The sequence below is a fragment of the Drosophila subpulchrella genome, chromosome 3L (genome assembly GCF_014743375.2).
Source record: "Drosophila subpulchrella strain 33 F10 #4 breed RU33 chromosome 3L, RU_Dsub_v1.1 Primary Assembly, whole genome shotgun sequence".
Classification (NCBI taxonomy): Eukaryota; Metazoa; Arthropoda; class Insecta; order Diptera; family Drosophilidae; genus Drosophila; species Drosophila subpulchrella.
Window position 1 is genome coordinate 26,780,650 of NC_050612.1, and position 14,403 is coordinate 26,795,052.

The window sequence follows — 14,403 nt, forward strand, 5'->3', positions numbered from 1 at the left end:
GAGCATTTAGGTTTGGAGCTAAGAGAACTCTTGAGTAAAATACGGCGAATTCAGCTGGAGTGTTTCATTCGGCACACGATTTTCCACCCCCCTTTTTCCCGACATTTTCCCGATACGAAGACAACAAACCCGAATCGCCGCTGATAAAGGTTCGTGCGAGTTCGGAAAATCCCCCCGGAAAAGTGCTCCACTGCTGGCAGAAATCAGTTTCAGTTTCTGTTTCAGTTTCAGCGCGACATCGACGGTGAACGCAAGGCGAAGGCGCGGAAAAGCGCGTGGAAAAACCAAATAAAAAGTTGATGGAAATGTGAGGCCCAAATACGTGAGGAGCGACATTTTCCGGACCAAAGTGTGTGTGCGTGTGCTGAGTGTGTTTTTGTGACTCGGGGCAAAAGTGTGTGAGTGCAAACGGATAAGAAAAGCGGGCACAATTGGGTCGTAAATTTTGGAAAACGTGTGAAAACGCAGGAAAAGCCTCATTGCCCCATTGCCGGCAGTCGAAAATTGAATGACCTTTTGTTGCTTTTTTGTTGTTCCCGTTACTGTTATTGCTGCTGTTGTTGTTTTGTTGCTGTTGCTAAGCCAAAACGCGTTCGGCACGCGAATATTTTACGACTTCGTCTCCAAAAATTATATACCAAAAAAACAAAGTAATAAGAAATCTAACGAAATTCAGTGCGTGTTAGCAGCTTGTCAGCTGTGGCAGGCGACAAAAGACCAGAATAAAAGCAGGAGCACCAGTATCAGAATCCAAACAAATTATAAAAGTGTTAAACGCCCACACAACGACCTCCAGCCCCGCCCCCTTCTCCGCCTCATTAGCATGCAGCAAATTAAGTTGTTTTATATTTAGACGAACGAGGGGAGCCCAGACCCCAAAACACAAATTAACAAATTAAAACTATACAAAAATGCCAAACAAAAATCGGAGGAAAACTTTGAATCTTTGATCTGCGTCAAAACAGAAATCGCTGCCACAAATATCGAGCGTTAATACACTTTTTTGTGTAATCCAATATTGTAGCCCCTGGCGAAACGCTAAAAGAATGTGACAAAAATTAATAGAAAACACATAAAATATTAATGGAAAACAAGTGTGGAGGGGAATTTACGGCAGACTGATCACAGTGCGTATGCGCAATGTGCGTTTTGGGGAACGAACGGAAATACACACATCTTATAGGATGATATGATAAGATGTTGTGGCTTCTGGGGAAACTCAAGTTTCCTTGAGGAAAACTTTCACTTGTCGCAACTGCATTTGTTGATGGAAAAGTTTTGTCAAGTGTCAAGTACTTTGGCCTCTCAGCGTTTTCCTTTTCTTGCAGCACTATTGTTTTGGGATATCAACTTTTAAGGCCACCAGCTTATGTGGAATCCCGCCTGCCATACCCCAACACAATTAAAATGTTTCCTTTCTTTGTTCTCGCACATAATGCCCATGTTGCCGATAAAAAGAGAAAACCTTCCTCAATAAAATATTCATACAGCAGGAATTAACCGACACACACAATGGGGCAGAAACAAAGGCTAAGATTGCCCCGGGGGAAAAGGGTACGAGTGGGTGGCGAATTAAACCCACCCGGAACTAAAGTTGCCTCCTAATCACAGTTACTAAGCATTAGAGCAGACACTGCCCCCGAGCTGAGTAGCAAAATGCAGACGCTTACAATTAGAAAGAGAGGGGCAGGAGGACACTTGGAAAGAGACGGGCATAGTTGGCCGAGAAAGAGATGGGTAGATGTAGAGCAATTGAGTGCGTTAACACTTTTGAGAGACACTGCTGACGTTGGCAGGAGTCTCAGACTCCGTCTCCGAGTCCTGAGTCCTTGCCCAGGGCCTTGTCCTCCCGATGCCCACATTCCCCATTCCCGAGCACCCTGCCCCTCTCTAATTCCATTACGGAAGCAACAGTGACAAGTGGCCATGGATTCTAGGAGGGATTCCAGGGAGAATTCCGAGACGAGAGGGACAACATGTCAGCTGCAGCCACTTCTGATTGAAGTCACACAGTGAGGATCCTGCAGAGAAAAAGATTTGAGATGAGAAAAAGGAATAAACTTGACTAATGATTTAATAAGACCGTTCAAAATGTAGAATTTCGTGTATTTAAAAGTCTTTTAAATAATAGCCTTCTTATATTAGTTTTCTACGTCCATCAAAATTTTAAATTTTATATGGTAAATTTTATAATTAAGAAGATGGGATAATCTTGAATAACGATTTACTTACGTTGCTCTAAATTAGATTTTACTACATATTTTAATTTCTGAAATGTATTTTACTTCTTATAGTTTAGTTTATGAATCTTATATCCTTACACCAAGACTTAAGTAATGTTGATATCTATCATTATGAGTTCAAATTCAGTCAGCTTTTTACTTAAAGTTTACGGATACAATATGGAACTAATGTGTATGTATTACTGTGTACTCTCTTCATTTTTGTATTTTTTCAGTGTACTGTATTCTTTATCTTTTTTCTCTGCATGTTGAATGAGCCCTGCATTTGAACTCGGACCTTGGTCCCATCCCGCTACTCATTAGTGTGTCTGTCGCTTTCAACCCAGCGAAGTTTGCAATTAATTAAGTTTTAATTAATTTCACACAGTGAGGGGAACATTTTTCCAGAGAAAAACACACACCGTTTTCCAGGGGCGTGTGAAAAAGGCAATTCCCTAGCAAATGTTTAACAAATTAGATGTGAGGGAAATGCCGAAGTAGCAGTAAAGTTTTTCCCCTGGGCTGGGCAATTGATTGATGCCAAAGTAAATGGATGGCAGCAGGTCTGAAAATAGCCGCAGGCGGTTATATGTGGAAAAGAGGCGTGACGGCTTTGAACAGTTTTCCACAAACTCCTCATAATTTGGGGTTCCCCAGAGGCGGGGATTTATTTTTGGAACCGGACACATGCCACAGAAGTTATTGGTATCCATGAAATATGCAGGGGCAGCTGACCAGTGGCTCAGACCAACTTTGGTCAATAACTGATTCTGCTTTATGCATTAACCATAATTAATTGTATGATGTGAGTGGGTTTTTCAAAGCAAGTAGGCTTGGGCGTTTCCCGAAAGGAAAGTCTTTATAATTTGTAGTGTTCTAACTATTCGTTCTGAGATCCCTTTTTTTAAAACCCCTTGGTAAAGACAAGCAGAAAATGATTTTTTTCCAAGTTTTAGTTAACAATGTATTTTACTTACCAGGCACTCCATCAAAATCTGGCTTATCAGCCCCGACAAAAACACAAATTTAATCAATTTATGTTCCATAACAGCAAGGGCAGAAACCGGCAGAAAACAACGAGAACAGGACAAATGAAATTCCCCTTAAAGCCTCTTTAGCCCCAGACGAAAATCAATTCTTTTTGGGTACGTTCCAGGCGGAAAGAAAATAAAAAGTTGTTCATGGAAAAGCGAAACGAGCAGGGCAACAAAAAATATTATTCCGGCCTAGGACGAGCCAAAAGAGCAAATACAATTGCAACTGCAGTGCAACAGCAGCAACTACAACAACAACAGCACCAGCAATAAGGACGAAAAACAACAAGGACAATGCTGAAAAAGTTCAACAAACGAACGTTAAAGGATTAAATTGTCTGCCATTGATATTAAGTGTTTTAAATGTCATTGCAAGTGTTTAATTCACGCGAAACGAAAAGAGAGAAACGGAAGCAGGCTCAGCTGCAGAGAGAAAAATTGGGACTTACCTAGGGAAACATTTATTTTTTAAAATAATAAGCCCCGTTCTTAACTGTACTTAACTATTTTAAAACAATATTCGACTGTATTCAACCTAGAACATGTTTTAAAGATTTACATACTTCAGAATCATTCAGTGGCTTCTGAAAATCATTTTTTAGTATCTTAGGAGAAACATTAACTGTTTTAAGGTGGCCCATTGTCTTCAAAAATAAATTAAAATTAAAATCTAATTTTTCTCTCTGTAGCAGGGTCTAATAGAAGCAGAGACACAAAAAAGTGTTGTGTGTGAATAAGGGAAATCAAAACAAAAATATATCTTGCCCACAGAAATTGCCATAGATCAAAGCTCGCAAAGCAAACAAAGTGCGAATTGATAGGACACAAAGCAAACATTAAAAAGTGTTAGGAAAAAGAATATATCGAGGATTGGAGGGAAAGTGAAAAAGTATAGCTGCAACACTAAAAAGAGACCGCAAATCGAGTGGGTCATCGCAAAATGTTGACCCTGTGGACGGCACTTTTCTGCTGCCTGACGGGTAAGTCAAGACCCCATCCTTTTTTCCCACAGGATCCCTCCATATATGGTGCATACATATAGCCTGCTTAAGCATGCATAAGATTATCAGCAATACATATGTACACATATACAATATAGGCCCAGAAACCCGCTCAAGGTTGTTATTGTTGCCGCCTCGCCGGGCGCTGAATCCTTTTAAAAACATTTGTGGTTCGGGCTGCGAAAATCCTGATTTATGTTTCTGCCTGCTGCGTTGTCCTTGCAGTCCTGTGCTGCTGTTCTGACATGGCCACTGCCAACCGCAGCAGGAGCAGTGAAAGCGATGGCACACGCAGAGAAAATCCATTCGATTATAGTGGTCTTTCAAAACCATTAAGTATCATTATTAATTATATATTAAGAATCTGCACTGTGTTGTTGTATTTATGAATAGGATATTATTATATTATTAAAGTCCTTTATTTTGAAATTAATAAAAAAGGACATTCTTATTATAAGATAAACACTTGATTGTATTAATTATTGGTTATCTAACTAATGCCCTCTCACTTAAAATTATCAAGCACAATTCTTAAATATATTTTCAGCTGCAATATACATTTTTTTTATATTTTCTCCCAGTGTAAAAAGTCAGAGACCAACGTGGAGCCAAAGCAAACAAATGCGGTCGCTTGCTGGTCGCTTGGGGTCGTTTTTAAGGGCATATCGCATAACAGCAGCTCCAATGAGGAATGAGGAATGTGGGGTTAAGGGTTATGGAGTGCGGAGTGCCGTTCGTTCAGGGGTTAAGGATGAGAGGTGCCTGGTGTCACTGCACTTTAAATTTTAAACGCGCTCCAAACACACACAAATTGCTTTCTACACATAATTATGCATAATTGAAAAGTGTAATTATGCCCGAGACTCTGACTTTATGAGCCGCAAACTGTGAGCTCAATCAGGCGAAAAGCAACAGTTGTGGGTGGTGCTTGGTTGCCCCAATGGGTGGTTGGGTGGTTGGGTGCTGCTGAGGCAGAGGAACCACCAGGCCATCCACTCAAGCGCAATGTTTATGAGTAGCAAGTCCTTTTAATTGCGTGCCGCCTGCAAAGAGCAAAAGGCCAAGAAAAAGCCAAGGACTCCTGGCAGCCTGCCTTTCGCCCATATCCCTTTCCCCCTAACCTATTTAAACTCCTCCTGACATCACCAGACTTTTATAGAGAATGGCTGTTCTGGAAATTAAATGAAAAGTATATGGCCAACTCAAAGACTTAGATATATAAAATATTACTTTTTCTAATAGTTAATGGGTGAAGTATTTAGTCTATTCCTTATATAATATACTTATATTATCCCCAAAAAATTATTTCACTAATTTTTACATAAACTAATATATGTATTTAAAAAATTTTAAAAAGAAGACCCATTTTTCAGCTTAGAAGTAGTACTTAAACTTAGATAAACATTAAGAATTCAATCTTATAAATATTTAGAAGATGTTTTTAAATATCTTTCAAATGTTTAGCATTTGTTTTAAATTAGTACTTAAAGCTTTAAACATTTTCTTATTTGTATATAATCAAATTACTCTGAATATATGCTGACAAGACACCACATCTTTTAGAGTGATCTTTATAAATGTATGCTTTTCCTGCCTCTGACATATATGTTTGTCATTCAATTCTGGAGGGCTGTGTAAGCAAAAACTTATCGATCCTAACACTATACCTGTATAGTGTACACTCTCCATCCATTTGGCTTTATTTCTTTGCCATTCTGGCAGCCAACTTTTCATTGTTTGTGTCCTTTGTTTGGGCTTTGGCTCCTGCCAGTTTTGGCCATGTGTTTTTATTGCATTAATTTTTATGGTCGCTTGCTTTTGTTGTTACTTAGTTGTTTTTGTTATTGTTATTGTTGTAGATTTTTGGGGTATTTTGCTTTTGCTTTTGTTTGTTATTGTTGCTGGCAGCGTTACCGTCGACTGCTCTTGTTTTACTTAGCTGCGTATGCCCCAAAGTAATAAACCGAATTAGTTTTCTTCAAATAATTTCCATTTTAAATCCAGTTGGCAAATCCCCGCCCACTTTGGAGGATTGCTGGCATTTTCCCTCAATTTTTTTTTAGCATTTCCCTTTCCGCATTTTGTTGTTGAGAAGCGCTAAGCAAAAGTGGCTTCACTTTCCCGCATAAGATTGCCTCTAAAGTTTCGGCCGAGATTTGTTGTCGTTTGCCAAAAAGTGGCAAGTGGCATCGGCAATTGTTTCCCTTACGCTGATCCTTCTAAATATATACTTGAATATTCCCTTTCCGATGGGCCCACGATTTCCTTGTTCTGTCAGTTGTCAAAGGAGGCCTCAAAATTTAATTGAAATTTAGTGTAAACACAATGACAGGCAGTCGATTATCCTGCTGCGGCGGCTCCAACGGCTCCTGCTCCAATTCCTTTTCCTTTTCCTGTTCAACTCGCTTACACGCAAAATGCACAATATGTATATACATAAATGCACTGGAAAAAAATAAACATTTTTTTTACATGTGATTTATTTTAAATTATTTCAGTTAAATCATTTTAGTCATCAAATACTTTACTATACCATCAAATAGTGGCATGGAACTGAAAGTAAAACAGTTTTCGTGTGTGTGGAGAAAGTATGCTACCTTTTATTCAGTTTCTAAAGATATTTAATATTTATAGATAGATATACATTTTTTAAAATACACATAGAAAATTGTAAGCATTGATAGAGAGAACAAATGGTTCTCTCTGTATTATTCGCTATATTTCCCGGGCAAATCCTTTTGCGCGCAAATCCTGTCAACTCCGGCTTGACTTTCCAATTTGCCATCGTTCGCCCCTTGTATGTGTCAAAAAACTTGGATTCGACCCCGGAAAACCCCTCTCTTGGCTGCTGCCCCCTGAACCCGCAGAACATAACATTTCACACGTGTCACTGAGCAGTGAGTTGTTGGCTGTCAAGATGCCACAGCCCCCGATCCTGGGAGTCCTGTTAACCCGCTACCAAGACAACCACCAACGAAATGGGTGGAAAAACTGTATCGGGTCTGTATTAACATTCAACCAACACCCCACCCCGCCCACATTTCCCGATTTTCCCCCCTTTTATGCCACCACCCCCTTGAAATTGTTTGCCTATTTGCTTTGTGCATATGGAAATGAAATGGCAAACAAGAATGAGAGCCGAAGTGGAGCAAAGAAAGTCAGGGAGAAATTACGTTGACACAGGCAAAGGCTCCCACACACACGCACACAAGCGCGGAAGAAGAAAGGCTCACTCACACCAACGCCAGCGGGAATTGGCCAAGTTAGACTAGTACCCCCACCCCTATGACACCTTCTTTTCCTCCAACTTACAGCAACAGCTTAATGCAATTATTTACTGTTTCCCTTCCAATTCGGTTCCCTTAGAAGGTGATTTTGAACAGTGATTTGTAAGTAAAATATATGTTACATTGCAGTGATATATATATAACTAATCAATTATAAAACAAATGATTTTAAATCATTAAAAAAATAGAAATACCAATACTACATATTTTAATTACACTCAAATTGTTGTGATGGTTATTTATTTATTGGCTTTTAAAGCAAATCAAATTAAACAGCTTAATAATAAGCTAAATTCCAAAACAATTCTAGTTATCTCATGGACTTATATGTACATTTATTTATTTTTAAATCCAATAACCCAGGGCTTTGTATTTTAAAGTGTGCCTAAATGACCATCAATATATCAAACTCCAGAGGAATGTACATTTGCCTGCCCAAATTAATCTAGCAATTAAATTTCATATCGATATTCAAAGGATAACAAATAAATGAAATGCCTAATACACAAGTATTATTATGGCTACCGAATAGTTAGCCTAATTAAAATGTGAGCTTTGTTCAATTTAATTTTGACACTTGCAAATCCAATTAATAACTTGAGGGCACTGGGTGGTCTTCGGAAGTGAATAACAATAATTACAATTGTTTGCAGATTAAAGAACCAATGGACCACCCGGTGGATCATAATCGCCCCCTGATTAACGATATGCCATAACTCAACCAAGATACTGGAACCACTTGCTCACGCTCCATTTGAACCCTTTTCTTACCAATTGCCACCCAGAGCGTTGATTGCCCCTTTTTAACCCTTTTTTAAATGGGCAGAGTGCGCTTGAAAAACTTGAAAAATTCCAGAGCTCCTCGTGTTTCGCCTTTTTGGGTTGGCAGTTCATTTGAATTGTTTTTGTTGGGCTGCCATTTGTATCCCTTGTAATAGGGTTGCCTATTTTCAATTCTACCCCTGTTCATTTCTTTATTCTGCTTATCGGGTAGCGGCAACAAAAAGCTGAGAAAAATAAAAGCGAATAGGAGCATGAACAAATTGTTTACGGATGTGTTTGCGACCCGCTTCTCTGGCAACCAAAAATACCAAAAATACAAAAGGGGAAATTGGGGAAAAAGCAAACCCCAAACCAAAACCGAGAAAAGGATGTAGCAGAAATTCATAACAAACTACATTTCATGGCTTTCTGTGTCTGTGTGTGCTGAGGAAATTCACTTGACTTTTGGCCACCGTTTTTTCCATTTTTTTCCCCATTTTTTCTTGGCTTCTTCGAACCGGACTGAGACTGGGGGCATAAATAAGCTCTGGGCCAGGCCAAATCGGACTGCTGCAGTTGTCGCCATTCTGGGGCAACAATGGCCAATAGGTAGCACATACAACACACAGCGAAGAAGCCATGGGCACTTATTTATGGCTATTTGTCGGCGGAGTTGGCCAGGACTTTCATGGCATCTTTATGGGGCCCTTACTATATGCATATCGCAGCGTCGAAAGTTTGCAACTTTAAAGTCAACAGACTGTGAGTCGCAAAAATAAAAACACATTTTGCCCAAGAAGAAGTTTACTTAGCAGTTTCTTAGTTGGCTTTGCTTAAGCTTTTCTAACTTTTCACCAAGTTTTTGTGTTTCGGTATATCCGTTGCCAAGGGTATCCGCTTAATCATTTCTGCCAATAAGTGTTGAACAAATGTGTATCTTATTTATTGCCTATTTAATCCTAGCGAAGCACTTGAAAATCATCACGAATATCAGTTTTTCATTATGTTTTCCTTATGCCAAGGCCCATTCAACGGCAATTGAAGTCAATTGTTGACATAATTGCCAACAGCAGACTTCTAGGACAACGTCCCTTCGAGCCCGGCTGGCTTTTATTATTACGCTAAATTGATTTTGAATTTAGTTCAATGTTTATGGTCAAATGATTTCATTTTTGTGTCAGCCAGCCCGGGGTTTGGCAAAAGGTGGAAAATCTATGGAAGGCCATAGAAGGCGATGGAAGGCCTTGCCTCAATTTTTGCCCTTTGTCTAACTTATAAATCATTTGTGCGGCGATGCGTAAGCAAACGCCCCAAAGAGCTTTAAGAACCGACCGGGCCGAGGGATAATCCATATCCAGGGGCCCAAAAATAAACATGTGAAGCGAGGTAAAAATGAAAAGCGATGCCCCGAAAGTAATCCCCAATCGATTTAAAAAAAAAAGAAGAGAAGCGGGACTCATTGAATGAATTTCCGTACGCCATTTTTGGTGACTTTGAGCGAGGTTCCCTTTTTGCATGTGAGATGCTTATAGAGGAAGTCTCTGGTGTCGGGAAGTATGTATACATTTTTTATGTATTTCATATCCATTAAGTTCAAAGCGAAAGATGTGTCCGGACAGACGGCAACATCGGCGGAAGCGTCTAATGTATTGGCTCCGACTCCACTTGGTTTCTGGTTCCCAGACCCTGGGATGCTGCTCGTGCACCTCCTGAGAGCCACCCTGGGCCACCCTAAACCACCCTGAACCACCTAGCTCCTCCAGATTGCCCCACTCTGCTCTTCGCCCGGCGACGTTGAAATTTCAATTACTCAAGCAAAATGATAAATGAACTTGTAGCCGCAAATTTTTGCTTTGCCTTTTGTCTCGGCCACCTCCACTCGTCCCGCTTTCACTACTCTCCTCCACTTTCTTCCGACCAAAAGCCATTACGAAGACAGCCCACTAAGTGTGTGGGCGTGGCAGACATGTGTGTATTATAGTGTGTGCAACTTTTGCCAGCTACCCAATGTTTGACAGTTTTTCGCACGAAGCGGACCAGCATAGTGGCTCATTAAACTTTACCAACTATTCCGGCAAAAGGCCACAGAAAAAGAAAAACATGTCTTGACTAAAATACAACGTTGCAGGATATTATTGTCTGGTAAAAAGAAGTCAAATGGTTTCTGAGTTAAAATGATAAAAAAGCATCTTTAAAAATACCTCTTAAAAATTCTATAAAATGTTTTGCTTATGAAAATTATTTAATAGTAATGTTTTCTGTATTGCAAGCTGGTATCTTAATATTTTTTTTAATTTCTTTGGCATTAAAAACATAAGTATTTAAAAATAGTTATAAAAAGTTACCTAGCAACCCAGCTAAATGTATGCAATTTGTTTTAAATTTATTTTTGCTACACTCTCTTTATATAAAACATCAAGTAAGTTAAAACCCCTCAACCGAAGGACTTAATTTCCTCACTTCCAATGTGGCTTTCCACAGTTAAATACCCTTTAAGTGCACACTTTTATAACGCACTGTTTGGCTGAGTTCAACAAAGTTGTTGGACCAAGAGTGAGAAGAGAGTCCGGTCCTAGTTTATTTAAATAATATTTGCCTGGCCTGCAGCTCGAGTTGTCGTGACTGCAGTTGCAACTATGCAGTTGTAGTTGCAACTGTGCAATTGCAGCTGAAGTTGCACTGTTGCTCTTAATTAGCGACTGAAATATGTGGCAGCGTTTTGGATTGTTCAGCATGTTGGCGGGAATTGAGTTAATTAAATAAGCTGGCATGACAACTGTAACTAGAACGACTTCATTAGGTCCGAAGAACTTAAACACACCCACTTGGCAGCCCCCACATATGTGCCCACTCCACAGGCTCTTGAGAATTCAATCACTCAAACGAAAAACTCAACATCTATTTTTAGGACACTCATCAATATTCAGAAGATGTTTACTGTTACTTCCGTTGGGACACAGAATAAAGATACATATATCATTGAGTTCATATTTTGAAAAATTTGATTATACAAATTCAATAAGATATGCTACCATTTGCCTCAATTTTGATCAAATTAAAAATGATATATATCTTTTTTCTGGTACCTCCTATCTGTTATCCACACTCGTTCTTCAGCTCAGTGAGCCACTATAAACTCCCTTCGACATCCACTTAATTGCGCTTCATTCATAGCTAAGCAGCAGCAATCCTACGGGATGGAGAACGAGAAGGTGTCGGTAATGGTGTGAAGTTTTATTTCCCTTCAATGCCATTTCACACTCGCTCCAGCGAATTGGTTGAACTAGAATGCACAGAAAAACAGCAAAAAATCCAGCGAAACAAAAGACAAACAGATTATTCTGAAGCCTCGACTTTGGAATTACCATTAAAAAGTTTTTATTTACCAAGCAAAAAAAAAGTTGAAACTGTTTATTTTCTCATAAAAAGATTTATGGCCATAAACATGCGTGGGAAATTATATTTTCAAATATTAATATCTATGTTAATGTGTAGCTAATACGATTATTTTTAATGTTCTCTTTTCTCAAAACGTTTTAAAAATAGATTTTCAATCAGCTATAACTAGAATATTTATTTAGGTTACACATTTTATAAAATACTTAAATATGTAGATTTTACCAGAATATTTTAATAACATTGTTTGGTATAAATTCGTTAAGAATAAGCCTATTAGACCCTCTTTCTTAAATTTGCATATATTGAAAATGAATCTGGACTTATTTCCGACATACTATACACCCAATGAATACCCATTTCAGGGGCGCCATTCCAGAGTGCAATGCCAAGTGAATGTTGGGTTGTTCGGTGGGTTGAGTGATTGCGGTGGGTGGCATTGGATTCGCAAGGTTGTGGGTGGAAAGTGGGTGGTGTCGGGGTGCCTGGGTGTGGGTTTAAGGAGTGCGAAAGTGAGGGAGGCTGAAAGAACAGCGAAAGAGAAGTGCCACACAATGGGTGCAATGAGTGCGGCAAGTGGGCAAAAAATGAACAACTTAAGCCGCTCGGCTTTTGTTCGTGCTGCTTCCTCTTTTTTGGCAAAAGTTTTCAGTGCGAAATGTTTGCCACAGAAAACAAATGAGCGGTTTCGTATGCACAAAGTTTGACAGAAACGGAAAAAATAACATTTGTGTCAATAACTAAGGAAGTTTTGGAATTTTATTTTTAATAATTTGGAACAACTTTCGTAGCTGACAAAAATTATAAACCTTAAAAATATTCAGAAAATTGAAAACAAATTTTGGACACAAAGAAAAGTTTAATAGTTATTTTTGAAGAGATTTGACTTTGCAAGACAAGTGCTAGGAGGATTATTACAATATTAATCTCCAAGCTAAAATAAAAATTCTTTAAGTAAAATCTCCCACTTAATGCCCACTGTTTGGAGCACTTCTCCTAGAGATCTTTACCCTTTTTGTTCCCCTGACTTTTAAATGCGGCACGGACATTCCAATCGCTTTTGCCTTTTTGGCCTGCGGTGTTGGCGGTGGCTAAAAATTGAGACGTCACCGCCAACGCAATGGGAATAAAAAAATAGTAGTAGACAGGGGGAAAAAAAGAGCAAACTTCGTTAATTGAATTGTACGCTGCACGACTTCAATTGCAGGCGCTTTCTGCGCGATTTCGATCCCTCTTTTGGTCAATGTTTTGGCCGTCGAAAGGGGGCGGCTATATGGCTTAAGTTTCGGAATCTATTTTAAGCGTTTTGGTGTTTGGCACGTATCTCGTTTTATCTTTGCTCGCCGCACAGAATCCCTACCATTTACCATTTACCATCGCCATTCCACCCCCACCGAGTTGATCTGCTCGACTAAATGTGTTGGGATCCAAAACATGTTATGTAAACACTTACGACCGCACATCTGCTGCCTTCTCCCTTCGACGGTTTTATTAATACAAATATTAATTTTTGCGGCGCTGCATGTGGCAGGTTTGTTTACACTGACGCCATGGCCAAACCACCCAGGAATTTAGCAACCATCCCATTCCAAAAAACACGCCCCATTCGCTGGCGATGGTGTATATCATTATCCTCATCCACGCACTTCAATTTGCATGAACATGGCGAGCTGGTCCCCTGAAATAATGTTCCACAAAGGCGCAGCCACCGCCCAAATAAGATCCCCTGACCAGCGACCTTGACTATGGCTTCATTTTTGGTCCCCGCCTTTGAATAACTTAACCGGGCTGAGAACTTTCGAGGCCTTTTCTGGACCGAGCGAAGGGAAATGCATTTCTGAGTTGATGAACAATGTCCATCAGGCGCAGCTCATCTTCAGATTTTAGATGATGATGCCCGAGCAGGAAGATGCACTCAGAAAAAATGTACAAAGCAATTATGGGGTGTATTTAAATTGGAAATAAAATTAAGAACTGGAACTTGATATAATCTGTTAAAAAAAAAATATAAAAAATAACCTTTAAAAGTTGAATTCTAAAATGAAGTTAAAAATGGTATCCCAATTGTAACATAACAATTACGGTTTCTTGAATGATAAAACTTACTCCAAAAAAATAAAATCCTTCTTAAGAAGTTAAGCCTCTTAAGGGAATGTATTCTTGTATAAATAATATACTACATAAAATGGAAGGGTTGAAATCCTCTTTTACGGAAATACCATATTTTTTTAAGATCTTTGCATCAATATTACATCAAGGTAAAACAATCTGGGGTCTAGTTTTTCCCCAATCTGCTCATGGGCAATAGCACCTGGGCTGACCCACCTGACCCAGTTGAAGGTTGCGAAAAGGGGTGGGAAAAAGAGGTGAGAAGGTCGAAAGGTGGGTGGAGGCAGAGGAAGATGAGTAAACTGAGGTGCAGCGAAGGAGGCCGCGGGCCAGAAAACTCGGGAAAGGGGAATCCCATTGGGGTACATTAGCTTTGAGGAAAACTTTGCGGAAAACTTTTGTCCTTTGCGGTTCTGGCCAAGTTCCAAAGGGTTTGTCTTTAATCTGCGGATAGTTCAGCCAACTTGTCGTTGGAAACTACAAATCAAACTATTTTCTACTTAAGGAAACACTTCTCTCGATTTTTGAGTTCGCAATTGGTTGCTTTATTGCTTTGGTTAGAGCATGGAAGAAATTTCATTTTGTTGTGGCC

At 39.4% G+C, this 14,403-nt stretch overlaps 1 protein-coding gene across 3 annotated transcripts in view; it reads left to right on the forward strand.

The window, feature by feature from the left end:
* The first annotated feature begins 232 nt into the window (after positions 1-232).
* Positions 233-14,403, forward strand: part of LOC119554544 (zwei Ig domain protein zig-8) — a 42,225-nt gene continuing 28,054 nt past the window's right edge. The window contains exons 1-2 of one of the 3 annotated variants that reach the window (XM_037865504.1): positions 233-307; positions 4,028-4,236. In XM_037865504.1, the coding sequence (XP_037721432.1) occupies positions 4,197-4,236 (40 nt within the window). In that variant the 5' untranslated portion in view covers positions 233-307; positions 4,028-4,196. Of the gene's footprint in view, positions 308-380; positions 399-3,945; positions 4,237-14,403 lie in introns of those variants that run through there. The other 2 variants (XM_037865503.1, XM_037865505.1) reach the window with 2 other exon arrangements.